Genomic DNA, 20,702 nt, shown 5'->3' with positions numbered 1-20,702 from the left:
ACCACTCACCACAGCGGCCCCCCGCCCTCACCCACTGACCACTCACCACAGCGGCCCCTCGCCCTCACCCACTGACCACTCACCACAGCGGCCCCTCGCCCTCGCCCACTGACCACTCACCACAGCGGCCCCTCGCCCTCACCCACTGACCACTCACCACAGCGGCCCCTCGCCCTCACCCACTGACCACTCACCACAGCGGCCCCTCGCCCTCGCCCACTGACCACTCACCACAGCGGCCCCCCGCCCTCGCCCACTGACCACTCACCACAGCGGCCCCTCGCCCTCACCCACTGACCACTCACCACAGCGGCCCCTCGCCCTCACCCACTGACCACTCACCACAGCGGCCCCTCGCCCTCGCCCACTGACCACTCACCACAGCGGCCCCTCGCCCTCGCCCACTGACCACTCACCACAGCGGCCCCTCACCCTCACCCACTGACCACTCACCACAGCGGCCCCTCGCCCTCGCCCACTGACCACTCACCACAGCGGCCCCTCACCCTCACCCACTGACCACTCACCACAGCGGCCCCTCGCCCACTGACCACTCACCACAGCGGCCCCTCACCCTCACCCACTGACCACTCACCACAGCGGCCCCTCACCCTCACCCACTGACCACTCACCACAGCGGCCCCTCGCCCTCGCCCACTGACCACTCACCACAGCGGCCCCCCGCCCTCGCCCACTGACCACTCACCACAGCGGCCCCCCGCCCTCGCCCACTGACCACTCACCACAGCGGCCCCCCGCCCTCGCCCACTGACCACTCACCACAGCGGCCCCTCGCCCTCACCCACTGACCACTCACCACAGCGGCCCCTCGCCCTCGCCCACTGACCACTCACCACAGCGGCCCCTCGCCCTCGCCCACTGACCACTCACCACAGCGGCCCCTCGCCCTCACCCACTGACCACTCACCACAGCGGCCCCTCGCCCTCGCCCACTGACCACTCACCACAGCGGCCCCCCGCCCTCACCCACTGACCACTCACCACAGCGGCCCCTCGCCCTCACCCACTGACCACTCACCACAGCGGCCCCTCGCCCTCGCCCACTGACCACTCACCACAGCGGCCCCTCGCCCTCGCCCACTGACCACTCACCACAGCGGCCCCTCACCCACTGACCACTCACCACAGCGGCCCCTCACCCTCACCCACTGACCACTCACCACAGCGGCCCCTCGCCCTCACCCACTGACCACTCACCACAGCGGCCCCTCGCCCTCGCCCACTGACCACTCACCACAGCGGCCCCCCGCCCTCGCCCACTGACCACTCACCACAGCGGCCCCCCGCCCTCGCCCACTGACCACTCACCACAGCGGCCCCTCGCCCTCACCCACTGACCACTCACCACAGCGGCCCCTCACCCTCACCCACTGACCACTCACCACACCACAGCGGCCCCTCACCCACTGACCACTCACCACAGCGGCCCCTCGCCCTCACCCACTGACCACTCACCACAGCGGCCCCTCACCCTCACCCACTGACCACTCACCACAGCGGCCCCTCCCCCTCACCCACTGACCACTCACCACAGCGGCCCCTCGCCCTCGCCCACTGACCACTCACCACAGCGGCCCCTCGCCCTCGCCCACTGACCACTCACCACAGCGGCCCCTCACCCACTGACCACTCACCACAGCGGCCCCTCACCCTCACCCACTGACCACTCACCACAGCGGCCCCTCGCCCTCACCCACTGACCACTCACCACAGCGGCCCCTCGCCCTCACCCACTGACCACTCACCACAGCGGCCCCTCACCCTCACGCACTGACCACTCACCACAGCGGCCCCTCACCCACTGACCACTCACCACAGCGGCCCCTCGCCCTCACCCACTGACCACTCACCACAGCGGCCCCCCGCCCTCGCCCACTGACCACTCACCACAGCGGCCCCTCGCCCTCGCCCACTGACCACTCACCACAGCGGCCCCTCACCCTCACCCACTGACCACTCACCACAGCGGCCCCTCGCCCTCACCCACTGACCACTCACCACAGCGGCCCCTCGCCCTCGCCCACTGACCACTCACCACAGCGGCCCCTCACCCTCACCCACTGACCACTCACCACAGCGGCCCCTCGCCCTCACCACTGACCACTCACCACAGCGGCCCCTCGCCCTCGCCCACTGACCACTCACCACAGCGGCCCCTCACCCTCACCCACTGACCACTCACCACAGCGGCCCCTCGCCCTCACCCACTGACCACTCACCACAGCGGCCCCTCACCCTCACCCACTGACCACTCACCACAGCGGCCCCTCGCCCTCGCCCACTGACCACTCACCACAGCGGCCCCTCACCCTCACCCACTGACCACTCACCACAGCGGCCCCTCGCCCTCGCCCACTGACCACTCACCACAGCGGCCCCTCACCCTCACCCACTGACCACTCACCACAGCGGCCCCTCGCCCTCGCCCACTGACCACTCACCACAGCGGCCCCTCGCCCTCACCCACTGACCACTCACCACAGCGGCCCCTCACCCTCACCCACTGACCACTCACCACAGCGGCCCCTCGCCCTCACCCACTGACCACTCACCACAGCGGCCCCCCGCCCTCGCCCACTGACCACTCACCACAGCGGCCCCTCGCCCTCGCCCACTGACCACTCACCACAGCGGCCCCTCACCCTCACCCACTGACCACTCACCACAGCGGCCCCTCGCCCTCACCCACTGACCACTCACCACAGCGGCCCCTCGCCCTCGCCCACTGACCACTCACCACAGCGGCCCCCCCCTCCCCACTGACCACTCACCACAGCGGCCCCTCGCCCTCCCCACTGACCACTCACCACAGCGGCCCCTCACCCACTCACCACACTCACCACTGACCACTCACCACAGCGGCCCCTCGCCCTCACCCACTGACCACTCACCACAGCGGCCCCTCGCCCTCGCCCACTGACCACTCACCACAGCGGCCCCTCGCCCTCGCCCACTGACCACTCACCACAGCGGCCCCTCACCCTCACCCACTGACCACTCACCACAGCGGCCCCTCACCCTCACCCACTGACCACTCACCACAGCGGCCCCCCGCCCTCACCCACTGACCACTCACCACAGCGGCCCCTCGCCCTCACCCACTGACCACTCACCACAGCGGCCCCTCACCCTCACCCACTGACCACTCACCACAGCGGCCCCTCGCCCTCACCCACTGACCACTCACCACAGCGGCCCCTCGCCCTCACCCACTGACCACTCACCACCCTCACCACTGACCACTCACCACAGCGGCCCCTCACCCTCCCCACTGACCACTCACCACAGCGGCCCCTCGCCCTCACCCACTGACCACTCACCACAGCGGCCCCTCGCCCTCTCACCCACTGACCACTCACCACAGCGGCCCCTCGCCCTCGCCCACTGACCACTCACCACAGCGGCCCCTCACCCTCACCCACTGACCACTCACCACAGCGGCCCCTCGCCCTCACCCACTGACCACTCACCACAGCGGCCCCTCCGCCCTCACCCACTGACCACTCACCACAGCGGCCCCTCACCCTCACCCACTGACCACTCACCACAGCGGCCCCTCACCCACTCACCACTCACTCACCCACTGACCACTCACCACAGCGGCCCCTCACCCTCACCCACTGACCACTCACCACAGCGGCCCCTCGCCCTCACCCACTGACCACTCACCACAGCGGCCCCTCACCCTCACCCACTGACCACTCACCACAGCGGCCCCTCACCCTCACCCACTGACCACTCACCACAGCGGCCCCTCCCTCCCCACTGACCACTCACGCCCTCACCCACTGACCACTCACCACAGCGGCCCCCCTCACCCACTGACCACTCACCACAGCGGCCCCTCACCCTCCCCACTGACCACTCACCACAGCGGCCCCCCGCCCTCGCCCACTGACCACTCACCACAGCGGCCCCCCGCCCTCACCCACTGACCACTCACCACAGCGGCCCCCCGCCCTCACCCACTGACCACTCACCACAGCGGCCCCTCGCCCTCACCCACTGACCACTCACCACAGCGGCCCCTCACCCTCGCCCACTGACCACTCACCACAGCGGCCCCCCGCCCTCGCCCACTGACCACTCACCACAGCGGCCCCTCGCCCTCACCCACTGACCACTCACCACAGCGGCCCCTCACCCTCACCCACTGACCACTCACCACAGCGGCCCCCCGCCCTCACCCACTGACCACTCACCACAGCGGCCCCCCGCCCTCGCCCACTGACCACTCACCACAGCGGCCCCCCGCCCTCGCCCACTGACCACTCACCACAGCGGCCCCCCGCCCTCGCCCACTGACCACTCACCACAGCGGCCCCTCACCCTCACCCACTGACCACTCACCACAGCGGCCCCTCACCCTCACCCACTGACCACTCACCACAGCGGCCCCCCGCCCTCACCCACTGACCACTCACCACAGCGGCCCCTCGCCCTCACCCACTGACCACTCACCACAGCGGCCCCTCACCCTCACCCACTGACCACTCACCACAGCGGCCCCTCACCCTCACCCACTGACCACTCACCACAGCGGCCCCTCACCCTCGCCCACTGACCACTCACCACAGCGGCCCCCCGCCCTCGCCCACTGACCACTCACCACAGCGGCCCCTCACCCACTGACCACTCACCACAGCGGCCCCTCACCCTCACGCCCACTGACCACTCACCACAGCGGCCCCCCGCCCTCACCCACTGACCACTCACCACAGCGGCCCCTCACCCTCACCCACTGACCACTCACCACAGCGGCCCCTCACCCTCACCCACTGACCACTCACCACAGCGGCCCCTCGCCCTCACCCACTGACCACTCACCACAGCGGCCCCTCGCCCTCGCCCACTGACCACTCACCACAGCGGCCCCTCACCCTCACCCACTGACCACTCACCACAGCGGCCCCTCGCCCTCACCCACTGACCACTCACCACAGCGGCCCCCCGCCCTCGCCCACTGACCACTCACCACAGCGGCCCCCCGCCCTCACCCACTGACCACTGACCACAGCGGCCCCCCGCCCTCGCCCACTGACCACTCACCACAGCGGCCCCTCACCCTCACCCACTGACCACTCACCACAGCGGCCCCTCACCCTCACCCACTGACCACTCACCACAGCGGCCCCTCGCCCTCACCCACTGACCACTCACCACTGCGGCCCCTCACCCTCACCCACTGACCACTCACCACAGCGGCCCCTCACCCACTGACCACTCACCACAGCGGCCCCTCACCCTCACCCACTTACCACTCACCACAGCGGCCCCTCACCCTCACCCACTGACCACTCACCACAGCGGCCCCTCACCCTCGCCCACTGACCACTCACCACAGCGGCCCCCCGCCCTCGCCCACTGACCACTCACCACAGCGGCCCCCCGCCCTCACCCACTGACCACTCACCACAGCGGCCCCTCACCCACTGACCACTCACCACAGCGGCCCCTCACCCTCGCCCACTGACCACTCACCACAGCGGCCCCCCGCCCTCGCCCACTGACCACTCACCACAGCGGCCCCCCGCCCTCACCCACTGACCACTCACCACAGCGGCCCCCCGCCCTCACCCACTGACCACTCACCACAGCGGCCCCTCACCCTCACCCACTGACCACTCACCACAGCGGCCCCCCGCCCTCGCCCACTGACCACTCACCACAGCGGCCCCCCGCCCTCGCCCACTGACCACTCACCACAGCGGCCCCTCGCCCTCGCCCACTGACCACTCACCACAGCGGCCCCTCACCCTCACCCACTGACCACTCACCACAGCGGCCCCTCGCCCTCACCCACTGACCACTCACCACAGCGGCCCCCCGCCCTCGCCCACTGACCACTCACCACAGCGGCCCCCCGCCCTCGCCCACTGACCACTCACCACAGCGGCCCCTCACCCACTGACCACTCACCACAGCGGCCCCTCACCCTCACCCACTGACCACTCACCACAGCGGCCCCTCACCCACTGACCACTCACCACAGCGGCCCCTCACCCTCACCCACTGACCACTCACCACAGCGGCCCCTCACCCTCACCCACTGACCACTCACCACAGCGGCCCCTCACCCACTGACCACTCACCACAGCGGCCCCTCACCCTCACCCACTGACCACTCACCACAGCGGCCCCTCACCCTCACCCACTGACCACTCACCACAGCGGCCCCCCGCCCTCACCCACTGACCACTCACCACAGCGGTGCGTTCATCTTGGTGATGAGCCCCGTCAGGACTTGCCTGCGGCTCGGATCCGAAAGCAGCCCCATCCTTCTGCCTCAGTTGGTGGGGGTGGGAGGGTGAACAGCTTCAATCCCACGCCCCGCACCCTGGAACAGAATAGAAAAGGTGATCAGCAGTCAGCTCTGTGCGAGTTTAGAAGACAAGCAGTCATGCTGCCATTACATAAAAATCGAGTTAGTCCGTATCTGGACATCTGGATGCAGTTCTGGTCATCTCACTATAGACAGGATGTCGAGGCTTTGTAGAGGCTGCAGAAGAGGTTTAACAGGACGCTGCCTGGATTAGAGTGCATAGAGATTGGACAAACTTGGGTTGTTTTCTCTGGATTCAAAATTCAAGATTGTTTAATGCCATTTCCAATGAACAAGAATGAAATAATTGTTACTCCAAATCCGATGCGGCACAGAGAAAACAGTGAGGTAAAGAACACAATCACAATTTTTAAAAACACAATAAATATAAATACGTAAGATAGCAGCTACACATTGATTAATTGTATGTCTGTAAAGTGACACTGGGCACGGGAGTGTCTGTACGTAAGGTGAGTCTGACAGGACATGATAAAGTAGTGGTGGCCGGGGGTGTGGAGGGCTGGGTTCGTGAGTCAAGGTGTTGATCAGCCTTACTGCTCGGGGGAAGTAGCTGTTTCTGAACCTGGTGGTTCTGGTACGGATGCTACATAGCCTCCTCCCTGATGGGAAAGGGAATGGCAGCAGTGGAAGCTGATAAAATTATGAGAGGTGCTGATGGTCAGAATCATTTTGTCAGAATCATTTTCCCAGGGTGACAGTGGCAAATACTACAGGGCACAAGTTTAAGGCAGATTCATATTTAGGGAGCACTGGGGTCTGGATCAGACCATCAGAATCAGAATCAGGTTTATTATCATTGGCATGTGACGTGAAATTTGTTAACTTAGCAGCAGCAGTTCAATGCAATACATAATCTAGCAGAGAAAAAAAAATAAATAAAATAAAACATAATAATAAATAAACAAGTACATCAATTACATTTATTGAATAGATATAAACAAATGCAAAAACAGAAATACCATATATTTAAAAAAAAGTGAGGTAGTGTCCAAAGATTCAATGTCCATTTAGGAATCGGATGGCAGAGGGGAAGAAGCTGTTCCTGAATCACTGAGTGTGTGCCTTCAGGCTTCTGTATCTCCTATCTGATGGTAACAGTGAGAAAAGGGCATGCCCTGGGTGCTGGAGGTCCTTAATATTGGATGCTGCCTTTCTGAGACACCGCTCCTTGAAAATATCCTGGGTACTTTGTAGGCCAGTACCTAAGATAGAGCTGACTAAATTTACAACTGTCTGCAGCTTCTTTCGGTCCTGTGTAGTAGCCCCTCCATACCAGACAGTGATGCAGCCTGTCAGAATGCTCTCCACAGTACATCTATAGAAGTTTTTGAGTGTATTTGTTGACATGCCAAATCTCTTCAAACTCCTAATGTAGTATAGTAGCTGTCTTGCCTTCTTTATAACTGCATCAATATGTTGGGACCAGGTTAGATCCTCAGAGATCTTGACACCCAGGAACTTGAAACTGCTCACTCTCTCCACTTCTGATCCCTCTATGAGGATTGGTATGTGTTCCTTTGTCTTACCCTTCCTGAAGTCCACAATCAGCTCTTTCAACTTACTGACGTTGAGTGCCAGGTTGTTGCTGTGACACCACTCCACTAGTTGGCATATCTCACTCCTGTACGCTCTCTTGTCACCACCTGAGATTCTACCAAAAATGGTTGCATCATCAGCAAATTTGTAAATGGTATTTGAGCTATGCCTAGCTACACAGTCATGGGTATAGAGAGAGTAGAGCAGTGGGCTAAGCACACACCCCTGAGGTGTGCCAGTGTTGATCGTCAGCAAGGAGGATATATTATAACCAATCCGCACAGATTATGGTCTTCCAGTTAGGAAGTTGAGGATCCAATTGCAGAGGGAGGTACAGAGGCCCAGGTTCTGTAAGTTCTCAATCAGGATTGTGGGAATGATGATATTAAATGCCGAGCTATAGTCAATGAACAGCACCCTGACGTAGGTGTTTGAGTTGTCCGGGTGGTCTAAAGCCACATGGAGAGCCATTGAGATTGCATCTGCCATTGGGTCCAGGTCCTTGCTGAGGTAGGAGTTCAGTCTAGTCATAACCAACCTCTCAAAGCATTTCATCACTGTAGATGTCAGTGCTACCAGGCAATAGCCATTATACTGGTATAATTGTTGCCTTTTTGAAACAAGTGGGAACTTCTGCCCGTGGCAGTGAGAGGTTGAAAATGTCCTTGAATACTCCTGCCAGTTGGTTGGCACAGGTTTTCAGAGCCTTGCCAGATACTCCACTGGGACCTTCCACCTTGCGAGGGTTCACCCTCTTTAAAGACAGCCTAACATCAGCCTCTGAGACAGAGATCACAGGGTCATCAGGTGCAGCAGGGATCTTCACAGCTGTAGTTATGTTCTCCCTTTCAAACGGGCATGGAAGGTGTTGAGTTCATCTGGTAGTGAAGCATCGCTGCCATTCATGCTATTGGGTTTCACTTTGTAGGAAGCGATGTCTTGCAAACCCTGCCAGAGTTGCTGTGCATCCGATGTCACCTTCAACCTCGTTCAAAATTGTCTCTTCGCCCTTGAAAAGCCCTCTGCAAATCATACCTGGTTTTCTGGTACAGTACAGGCCTGGGTTGTCAGACTTGAATGCCACAGATCCAGCCTTCAGCAGACAATGTACCTCCCACGACTGTTAGGGGTCAGGGTAGAAGCAGATTGGTGGGTTTCTAGCAGTAGAAGCAGTTACACATTCAGATCCAATCATCACATGCACATCGAGGCACAACGTGACGTGCGACTTTTGTGTCAACAACCAACAGTGCTCCCTCCACACCATCCCATCACATACTCCTGGGGTCAGACACAGAGTGAATCTCCCTCCACATCGTCCCATTGCACACTCCTGGGTCAGACACAGAGTGAAACTCCCTCCACACCGTCCCATCACACACTCCCGGGGTCAGACACAGAGTGAAACTCCCTCCACACCGTCCCATCACACACTCCCGGGGTCAGACACAGAGTGAAGCTCCCTCCACACCGTCCCATCACACACTCCCGGGGTCAGACACAGAGTGAAACTCCCTGCACAACGTCCCATCACACACTCCCAGGGTCAGACACAGAGTGAATCTCCCTCCGCACCGTCCCATCACACAATCCCGGGGTCAGACACAGAGTGAATCTCCCTCCACACCGTCCCATCACACACTGCCGGGGTCAGACACAGAGTGAAACTCCCTGCACAACGTCCCATCACACACTCCTGGGGTCAGACACAGAGTGAAACTCCCTCCACACCGTCCCATCACACACTCCCAGGGTCAGACACACAGAGTGAAACTCCCTCCACACCGTCCCATCACACACTCCCAGGGTCAGACACAGAGTGAAACTCCCTCCACACCATAAAAGGGGGGAAGAAGTTATACTCACGCGTTAACGCATTGGACATATTCGGTGGAATAATTGCTTGCTCACAATTAATATGCACAATAAGGACTGTAAACCAAGACAAAGCTACTGACACGATGAAGGAAGCCGCTAACACCAGCAGAGATGGAAGCCCTTCGTTGCTTCCCTGAACACCAGGGCGTACCGCCTGGTAAGTTCCTTTGAGGTGCAAAGGAAACATCTATTGAGATCTTTGGGACGGACCCAGTTTAACATGGAGAGATTGTTCGCACATCACTGCTATCAGAATGCAAATAAAACCATACCTCACTTTCTGAAAAGCACTCGAGACTGTTTGATGTATTTGAGATTTTTTGGGCAGGGGAATTAAAGTGGATGTATTTCCCATCTCTTTGCTCCACATTCCACCTCAGTAATACATCTTATGCTGGTCTGCCGACCGCCATTATACTTTAGATGAAGAAACAGGGAATTGAGCAGATGTAGGCAAATGTGCAGAGGAATGGAATTAGTTAGACATCATGGACTGAAGAGCGTGTTCCTCTGCTGTTCCACCGAACGACTCAGGAGACAGGGTTGGGTAGATATGCGGGAGGGAGATGTGTAATGGAGTCTCAGGTATGAGATCGGACTGTGTGCTGGGGTTTTGACAGCCAGTGGATGCTGCTGTTAATATAAAATACAATTCCCATTCCTGGGCCCAACATATTGATGCAATTACGAAGAAGGAACAACAGCAGCTATATTTCATTAGGAGTTTGAGGGTGTTTGGTATGTCACCAAAGACTCTCACAAATTTCTACAGGTTCTAACTGGATACATCACTGACTGGTATGGGGGGGGGGCACTGCACAGGACTGGAAAATGCTGCAGAATGTTGTGAGCTCACCCAGCTCCATCATGGGCGCTAACCTCCCCAGCATCAAGGACATCTTCAAGAAGCAATGCTTCAAGAAGGCGGTATCCATCATTAAGGATCCCTGTCACCCAGGACATGCTCTCTTCTCATTGCTACCATCAAAAAGGAGGTACAAGAGTCTGAAGACGCACACTTAACGATTCAGGAACAGCTTCTTCCCCTCTGCCATCAGATTGCTGAATGGGCATTGAACCCATGAGCACTTCCCCATATGTTTTTCCTCTCTTATTGCACTAGTTATTTACTTCATATACTTCTTATTGTAATTCAGTTTTTTATTATGATACATTACTGCTGCAAATTAACAAATTTCACAAAACTTGCCGGTGATAATAAGCCTGATTCTGAAATACAGATGACCAGAGGTTTGGTAGGGATTCCACAGAGCACGGAGTGGGGGATGTCCCAGTCCTAGTAACAAGCTTAGAACCTAGAGGCAGACACACAGTGACCATCTCCTGGTTTAAGGCATGAGTGACAGCGAGGCGTCCGCCAGGGACGAGAGGAAAGGGGCGGGAAGAGAGGGGAGGGAAGAGAGGGGAGGGGAGGGGAGGGAAGAGAGGGGAGGGGAGGGGAGGAAAGAGAGGGGAGGGGAGGGGAGGGAAGGGAAGAGAGGGGAGGGGAGGGGAGGGAAGGGAGGGGAGGGGAGGGGAGGGGAAGAGAGGGGAGGGGAGGGAAGAGAGGGGAGGGGAGGGGAGGGGAGGGGAGGGAAGAGAGGGGAGGGGAGGGGAGGGGAGGGAAGAGAGGGGAGGGGAGGGAAGAGAGGGGAAGGGAGGGGAGGGGAGGGAAGAGAGGGGAGGGGAGGGAGGGAAGAGAGGGGAGGGGAGGGAAGAGAGGGGAGGGAAGAGAGGGGAGGGGAGGGAAGAGAGGGGAGGGAAGAGAGGGGAGGGGAGGGAAGAGAGGGGAGGGGAGGGAAGAGAGGGGGAGGAAAGAGAGGGGAGGGGCGGGAAGAGAGGGAAGAGGGGAAGGGAAGAGAGGGGAGAGGAGGGAAGAGAGGGGAGAGGAGGGAAGAGAGGGGAGAGGAGGGAAGGGAGGGGAGAGGAGGGAAGGGAGGGGAGAGGAGGGAAGGGAGGGGAGAGGAGGGAAGGGAGGGAAGAGAGGGGAAGGGAGGGAAGGGAGGGAAGAGAGGGGAAGGGAGGGAAGAGAGGGGAGGGGAGGGAAGAGAGGGGAGGGGAGGGAAGAGAGGGGAGGGGAGGGAAGAGAGGGGTGAGGAGAGGAGGGAAGAGAGGGGAGAGGAGGGGAGGGAAGAGAGAGGAGGGAAGAGAGGGGAGGGGAGGGAAGGCAGGAGGAGAAAGGAAACTGGGATGGACGGGGAACGTCCTCCTCCAGTCGGCCATACATGGGGATTCTGCCCGGCACTGCTTCCAAGGTAACGCGGTCGCGGTGATCCCCAGTCCTCGGTGAGTGTCGGGGGGGCGGGGGTCACTCCCTCCCTCCTTCTTCCTTCCCTCCTTCTTCCTTCCCTCATTCACTCACCTCCCCCGGACCCGGACCAGAACTCGGCGCACCGCCGACTGCCCAGCACCGGAAGCTGCCTCCCCCGGAATCCATAATGAGCGGCACACTTCCGGCAGCCAGGCCAACCAGCGGCAACATGTCCGTCCTTCGGCTGAGTCCTCCGACTGAGCCTTGATTTCAGATTTGCGGGATCTGCAGCCTCTGTCACCGCTGGCTCCCCACAAACCACGGGCAGTGCTCTAACCAACACTGTACAAAGAACAGTTACTCTGTAATAAATCTGATCTAGGGGGAAAACGCATAATCCCTTACATCCACTTGAAATAGGATCACTGTATCAGTATTACAGTGGAGTAAAGGGAATTACAGAGGCATGAGAGAGGAGCTGGCCAGAATTGTATGGAAAGGAACACTGGCAGGGATGACGGCAGAGCAGCAATGGCTGGAATTTCTGGAAGCAATTTGGAAGGCACGGCATATATCCATCCCAAAGATGAAGTTATTCTAAAGGCAGGGTGGCACAACCATGGCTAACAAGAGAAGTCAAAGCCAACATAAAAGTCAAAGAGAGGGCACAAAGTAGAGCAAAGATTAGTGGGAAATTAGAGGATTGGAGAGCTTTTAAAAACAAACTGAAGGCAACGAAAAAAGTCATTAAGAAGGTAATGATAGAATACAAAAGTAAGCTAGCCAATAATATTAAAGAGGATATCAAAAGCTACTGCAGCTACATAGTGTAAAAGAGAGGCAAGAGTGGATATCGGACCGCTGGAAAATGATGCTAGAGAGGTAGTAATGGGGGACAAGGAAATAGCGAACAAACTGAATAAGTATTTTACATCAGTCTTTACTGTGGAAGACACTAGCAGTGTGGTGGAAGTTCCAGTTGTCAGGGGTCATGAAGTGTGTGAACCTTCTTTGGAAACTGAAAGGTCTGAATGTAGATAAGTCACCTGGACCAGATGGTGTTCACCCTGGGGTTCTGAAAGAGGTGTTTGGAAGGATATGGAAGCATTAGTAATGATCTTTCAAGAAACATGAGATTCTGGAATGGTTTTGGAAGACTGGAAAATTGTAAATGTCTCTCCACTCTTCAAGAAGAGAGAGAGGCAGAAGAAAGGAAAATATAGGCCAATTAGTCTGACCTCATTGATTAGGTCTATTGTTAAGCATACGGTTTTGGGGTACTTGGAGGCACATGTAAAAATAAGCCTTAGTCTGCATGGTTTCCTCAAGGGAATATCCTGCCTGACAAATCTGTTGGAATTCTTTGAAGAAATAACAAGCAGGACAGACAAAGGAGTCTTGGATTTTGAGAAGCTCTTTGACAAGGTGCCACACGTGAGGCTGCATAACAAGCTACGAGCCCATAGTAGGAAAGATTCTAGCATGGATAAAGCAGAGGCTGATTAGCAGGAGGCAAAAAGTAGAATAAAGGGAGCCTTTTCTGGCTGGCTGCCAGTGAGTAGTGGTATTCCACAGGGGTCTTTTTACATTATATGTTAAATGATTTGGATGGTGGAATTGATGGCTTTGTTGCAAAGTTTGATGACAATATGATGATAGGCAGAGGGGCAGTTAGTTCTGAGGAAGTGGAGGGGCTACAGAAGGACTTACACTGATTAGGAGAATGGGCAAAGAAATGGGAGATGGAAAGTGTATGGTCTTGTACTTTGGTAGAAGAAATGAGAGGGTTGACCATTTCCTAAATGGAGAGAACATATAAAAACAATTGAGGTGCAGAGGAACTTGGGAGTATTTGTGTAGGATTCCTTAAAGGTTAATTTGCAGGTTGAGTCTGTGATGAGGAGGAAAATGCAAAGTTAGCATTCATTTCAAGAGGGCTAGAATATAAAAGCAAGGATTTAATGGCAAGGCCTCACCAGTGAGCAGGTTTGAGCCCTTTATCTGAAAAAGGATGTTCTGAAACTGGAGAGGGTTCAAAGGAGGTTCATGAAAATGATTCCAGGACTGAACAGTTGTCATTTGAGGAGTGTTTGATGGCTCTGGGCCCGCACTCACTGGAGTTCAGAAGAATGAAGGGTGACCTTATCGAAACCTATTGAGTGGTGAAAGGCCTTAATAGATGTGGAGAGGATGTTTCCTATGAAGACCAGAGGACACTATTCTGAGGACGTCCTTTCAGAACGGAGATGAGGAGGAATTTCTTCAGCCAGTGTGATGAACCCCTCGGTTTATCTTGCCGTGAACTGTCATATTTTAAGAGAGAGTGCCTGAGTGATGTCAGCCGCCGGCTTTCTTGGCTCCTGTTTGATTCTTACTGAGAGAGAGAAAGGGACAGAGCTATGGGACTCTGCAGCTTGTTTTGATTTAAGTAGGGACACTCACTCACACACACACAGTCCCTCGCAGTTGGAGTCAGACAGTCGAAGGACGCTCACTCACACACAGTCCATCGCAGTTGGAGTCGGACAATGGAATGAATCCAGTGACTAAGGGGTCATTGGTTGGAACTTCCGAGTGCCCGCAAGGGTGGGTTGAGTATCGATAAGTGGCTATCACGTTGTGTGACTGGGGCAACCTTGTGGAATCTACCTATGTGTTAACCCTTGCCTGGGTGGTAGTTCCCTTTGAAGACAGTACCCCTGTGATAAGCTACTATTGGAGATAATTCGTAAGTGGATTTGGAACGATGACGGGTAAAACCTGCGGCGATTGTTATCCTGTTTACCACTGTGGAACACGACATAAAGGCCTTCTCTCGACATTCACCTTGGATTACAAATATCTCTCTCATATCCTTTAATCTGTGGATGAACTGAGCTTTCATACCTTACCATCTCAAGATTTTAAGCCTGGTGCCCCTCCAACCTCGATAGTTTGGGAGTTACATTTACACATACGTATACTCATAACACTGTTAACTTTTGATTATTCTCATTTACGTTGCTATATAAAGTAGATACTAATAAAGATAGTGGTTTTAACATCAAAACCAGATTCCAATCCAGGTGTGGTCTATTGCTGCTGGTTCATTTAAACCGTTACGGGTACATAACACCAGATAGTGATGAATCTGTGGATTTTTTTTGCCACAGGCAGCTGTAGAGGCCACCTTTATGTATATTTAAGGCAGAAGTTTATAGCTTCTTGATTGGTAAAGGGCATGAAGGGATACAGGGAGAAGGCAGGAGATTGGGGCTGAGATGAAAATTGAATCAGCCACAATGAAATGGCAGAGCAGACTTGATGGGCCAAATGGCCTAATTCTGTTCTGATATCTTAAGGTATTATGTGATCTCAACTCAAAGATCAGACCTCCCTCAGCACTACCCATCCCTCGGTGTGACCTTCCCTCAGCACTACCCATCCCTTGGAGTGACCCTCCCTCAGCATTGCTCCCTCACTATGCCTTTTTTGTTTACAAAACTATAAACGTTTATTTGCATCACAAATACACCAAGTACATTCAGTATTTACAAGACAGTGAAAAAAAACTTCAAATTTAAATATAATTATTACTATCTATTAGACAGTCAATACCCTGTGGGGCCCACCGCTCACGGAAATCCCCCAATGTGCACATGGTGACCACATGCTCCCTCTCCAAGGACAGCCGGGCACGGACGTTTCCTCGGAAAAGGGACAGGCAGTCGTCCTCTGCTATCCGCTGCCTAGACCCATGAATGGCCATCATGGCCAGGCCCGGGAGCAAACCCACGAGGGGATCCTCCTCACGACCCACCCCCCCTTCTGTACAGGGGGCCGCCCCTCTCACAGTGTGACCCTCCCTCGGTACCACCCCTCCAACAGTGTGACCCTCCCTCGGTACCGCCCCTCCCACAGTGTGACCCTCCCTCACTGCATCTCCTGCTTTGTGATGCCCTCCCACCTTCCCCCAGGGTCATAACATTGGCAACTTCAACTTTAGCCAACCATATGTAACTCTGTGTATCTCTGTAAGATCTCCTCTCATTCTCCTACACTCTAGGGAATAAATTCTTAACCTGAGTCACATCAATACCTGTGTGAATTGTCTCTGTGCTCTTTCAACCTTATTTACATCTTTCCTGTAGGTAGGTGGCCAGGACTGCACAGAATACCCCAAATTAGGTCTCACCAACGTCTTATACAACCTCAACATAACATCCCAACTCCTGCACTCAATACTTTGATTTATGAAGGGCCAACGTGACCAAAGCTTTCTGACCCCATCTACCTGTGATGCTACTTTCGAGGAATTATGGATCTGTACTTTCAGATCCCTCAGTTAATGACTAATGACCTTTCCGCTGAGCCTTAACTTGGCATTGTTCAAACCATGTTTGGAGTACTGTGAGCAGTTTTGGGCCCCTTATCTCAGAAAGGTTGTGCTGGCATTGGAAGATTATCCTGGGAATGAAAGGGTTAATGAATGAGGAGCATTTGATGGCTTTGAGCCTGTACTCACCGGAGAATGAGATGGGGGGTGGGGGAGTATATCACTGAAGCCTATCGAAAATTGAAAGGCCTAGATAGAGTGGACGTGGAGGGGAGTCTAGGACCAGAGGGCACAGCCTCAGTACAGAGGGATGTCCATTTAGAACAGAGATGAGGAGGAATTTCTTTAGCCAGAGGGTGGTGAATCTGTGGAATTCATTGCCACAGGCAGCCGTGGAGACTAACTCTTTGGGTATAATTAAAGCAGAGGTTCATAGGTTCTTAGTGAGTCAGGGCATCAAAGGTTATGGGGAGAATGGGGTTTGAGAGGGATAGTGACTCAGTCACGATGGAATAGCAGGGCAGACTATATGTGTCAAATGGCCTATTTCTGCTCCTCTGTCCTATGATCCTGTGGATTTGAGAGTGCAAGTTTGTTTTTGTAATGAAGACCGAAATCCCCCTATTCAAAATTAGCTACAGATCTGGTAAGAATGAGTTACTGATCACTAACTGGCTGCCTGCTCCCCATCAGGGTTGTTAACTTGAGATTAAACATTACCAGAATGGGGTTTATAGATAATCCCTCGGTACTAACTCTCTGTAGTTGATTCACTGGTAGATCCCCCATGCTCCAAGGGTCTTCCCAGGACACGTCTGTAGGAGGCCCAAACTCCTCATATCCGTCTTCAGCTCAAGTTACTTCATCCACTAGTTTTAGAGCACAAGATACAGGAGCAGAATGAGGCCATTCGGCCCATCGAGTCTGTTCTGCCATTTCATCGTGGCTGACCCATTTCCCCTCTCAATCCCAACCTCCTGCCTTCTCCCTGTATCCCTTCATGCCCTGACTAATCAATAACCCATCAACCTCTGCCTTAAATATACCAAATGACTCGGCCTCCAGAACCACCTGTGGTAACGAATTCCACAGATTCACCACCCTCTGGCTCAAGAAATTCCTCTTCATCTTTGTTCTAAAAGGACGCCCCTCTATCCTGAGGCTGTCCTCCGGTCCTCGACTCTCCCACCATAGGAAGAACCCTCTCCACATCCACTATATCAAGGCCTTTCCCCATTCGATAGGCTTCAGTCAGGTCACCCCAGGACTCAAAGGTCATTAAATCGTGAGGGGGGGGGAATGCACAAACGAGGTGTGAGGGGCAGGTTTTTTTACAGAGAGGGGTGGGTGCCTGAAATGTACTGTCGGGTTGGTGGTGGAGGCAGATCACGCAGGGGTGGAGGGGTGTTTGAGAGACTCGTAGATGGCTTGGCAGAAAGGGGGGGGGATATGGTCATTGTATGGGGAGGAAAGGGTTAGATTAATTAGGGGCAACCAATTAACTATATTATTTATATATCAATTAATTAATAAGTTTAACTAATTGAGTTGGACTAACTGAGTTAGATTAATATAGAGTGGCCAGGGAGGGGTAGCACCTCTGGTGGAGGGGCCTGTCGTGACCATTCTGGGGCAGCTCACTCACCTTGTATCCCCACCGGACACTCAGTTCTCAGCTGTGGCTCCAAGTACTGTTTGCTTGTGACCGCGACCACACCCCGGTACACCACTTCCACAGGCGGGCTAAGCCAGGTGAGGGTAACCTGCAGCCTCACACCCCGGTGAGATGGGGACGTGCCTGTACCAACATGTGAAGCCAGCTCTGGCGGACTGGGTGGACAAGATCTGCAGACAGATCCAACGGCCAAAAAGGCGGTTCTGCAGCGGTCCGTGGAGAGTGAAGGGCATGACCAGGCACAGAAGACGTAATGGTCATCCACTGTAACCAAAGAAGAGCCCAGTTGTGAAACTAATAAATCAGTCAAGATGGAATGGGGGAGCAGTTTGTTGGGCTGAATTGCCTAATTCTGCTCCCACCTCTTATGGTCTACCCAGGTACTCACTGCCCCCTGTAAAAAGTTACCTTTTGGATCTCTTTTAAATCTCTCCTCACTTATCCCCTGTTTGCTCCCAACCCTGGGGAAAAGACTAGAACCATTGTTCACCTGACAGATTCGACATGCCAGACTCTCCTCCTCTCTCCCTCACAAGGGACAGAGAGATGTCACCCTTTCACAGAGAGAGGGGAGACCAACAAAAAAACTGATTACGATGTCTCAGTCTGCCGTGTCACTTCTATTCAAAGTTTCTCCGATGAGAGACAGAAAACACCGAGTACAAAGGCCTCCGACAGCCTCACCCGTTGTTGTAGTGTGGTATTCCGTTCTCTGAGATGCCTCAATTGGCAACACATACCAACAAACGAGAATGCTTAGTAAACCTACATACATGCAAGATTACTCAAACATTAAACACACAACACTCCTCCCTGCTTAGAGAATGCATCTCAATAATATGTACACAGTGTACTATATAATACGACTACTGTATACAGACATAGTAAATTTTAAATTTAACAGACCTAACGATTGAATTGCTGTGGAGGATTTCTGACTCTTGTGGGATAATGAGAGTTATTCCTGACGGGGTGGTGGGGGTGGTGGTCGCTCTGTTTGGCAGGTGAGCTTTGTGGCTGTGAAACAATCTCATCCTCTGGGGCCTCCTCCGTGGTGTTGTAGGAGTTGACTCTGAGACTGCAGGAAGTGCTTCTGGCAGCAGGAGCCAACCTTCTGCTCCTTCCTTTTCCTTCTTCTGGTCTGTGCATGCTGATCTTGGGAAGGTGCTTTTAGTTCACTGGAGTATTCTCCTATTAATCCTTCTATTGCTCCCTTTACAATCCGATCTCTCCTCCTGGTTTCCTCACCCACAGCATCATCTGACAAATCCTCTGCTCTTCTATCTCCATTGACTCCTTCCTTTTTGACTTTCTGTTCATCCAGCTGGGCTTTGGTCTTTGCATCTATGTTTACAAGCAGCTTTTTGTCTCCCACGAAGTTCATGGCAATAACCTGAATGCACACAGAGTAGATTCCGGTTCTTTACAAATGTTCGCAAGTTTCCTGAAGCTCCTTGAACTCTCTTCTGGCCTAAAACTAGTTAATCAAGTAACTACCTGATTAACATATCAGAAGCTTTCTCAGATATGTTGTGATAAAAACTGTTGTAGTCGGGCCAGTGCTTTTGTCACTTCCACAATTCCTCTGAGCAGCCTGGTCCTTCTTTGGTCCAATGTGTTTTCCAACCGGAGGCACAGAAGTTGTCACCAACACGCTTGTCCTCTGTTGCGTGATGGTTCATGGTGTTTGGCGTGGAGACAATTGTGGCATCATCCAGATCCTTTCTTAACTCGCTTTCCATTCACTCCGTTGTAGGGAATGTGGCATGGAAATGGTGGAAGGATCTCCAATCATGTTGTAGTTGTCTCAGCCAGTCACATCCCCAAAATCCTGGCCCTCCTGTTTTTAGTCATAGTCAGTCATACTTTATTGATCCCGGGGGAAATTGGTTTTCATTACAGTTGCACCATAAATAATAAATAGTAAAAATAAGTCCAGGATCAGCCTATTGGCTCAGGGTGTCTGACCCTCCAAGGGAGGAGTTGTAAAGTCCTGACGAAGGGTCTCGGCCTGAAACGTCGACTGTACCTCTTCCTACAGATGCTGCTTGGCCTGCTGCGTTCACCAGCAACTTTGATGTGTGTTGCTTGAATTTCCAGCATCTGCAGAATTCCTGTTGTTTGAGTTGTAAAGTTTGATGGCCACAGGCAGGAATGACTTCCTATGACGCTCTTTGTTGCATCTCGGTGGAATGAGTCTCTGGCTGAATGTACTCCTGTGCCCACCCAGTACATTATGTAGTGGATGGGAGACATTGTCCAAGATGGCATGCAACTTGGACAGCATCCTCTTTTCAGACACCACCGTCAGAGAGTCCAGTTCCATCCCCACAACATCACTGGCCTTATGAATGAGTTTGTTGATTCTGTTGGCGTCTGTTACCCTCAGCCTGCTGCCCCAGCACACAACAGACTCGTAGAACATCCTCAGCATCCTCTGGCAGATGTTAATGACCTCAGTCTCCTCAGGAAATAGAGACGGCTCTGACCCTTCTTGTAGACAGCCTCAGTGTTCTTTGACCAGTCCAGTTTATTGTCAATTCGTATCCCCAGGTATTTGTAATCCTCCACCACGTCCACACTGACCCCCTGGATGGAAACAGGGGTCACCGGTACCTTAGCTCTCCTCAGGTCTACCACCAGCTCCTTAGTCTTTTTCACATTAAGCTGCAGATAATTCTGC

At 54.7% G+C, this 20,702-nt stretch overlaps 1 protein-coding gene across 1 annotated transcript in view; it reads right to left on the bottom strand.

Annotated features, from left to right (window-relative positions):
• Positions 1 to 12,206, bottom strand: part of gpaa1 (glycosylphosphatidylinositol anchor attachment 1) — a 54,219-nt gene extending 42,013 nt beyond the window's left edge. Inside the window, exons 1-2 of the mRNA XM_063044685.1 lie at positions 12,141 to 12,206; positions 6,225 to 6,358 (exon numbers count right to left, since the gene is read on the bottom strand). Of these exons, the coding sequence (XP_062900755.1) occupies positions 6,225 to 6,298 (74 nt within the window). The 5' untranslated portion in view covers positions 6,299 to 6,358; positions 12,141 to 12,206. The remainder of the gene's footprint in view (positions 1 to 6,224; positions 6,359 to 12,140) is intronic.
• Between the last annotated feature and the right edge of the window lie 8,496 nt (positions 12,207 to 20,702).

Source organism: Mobula hypostoma, chromosome 3 (genome assembly GCF_963921235.1).
Source record: "Mobula hypostoma chromosome 3, sMobHyp1.1, whole genome shotgun sequence".
Lineage (NCBI taxonomy): Eukaryota > Metazoa > Chordata > Chondrichthyes > Myliobatiformes > Myliobatidae > Mobula > Mobula hypostoma.
This window is presented reverse-complemented; position numbering and strand designations above follow the sequence as displayed.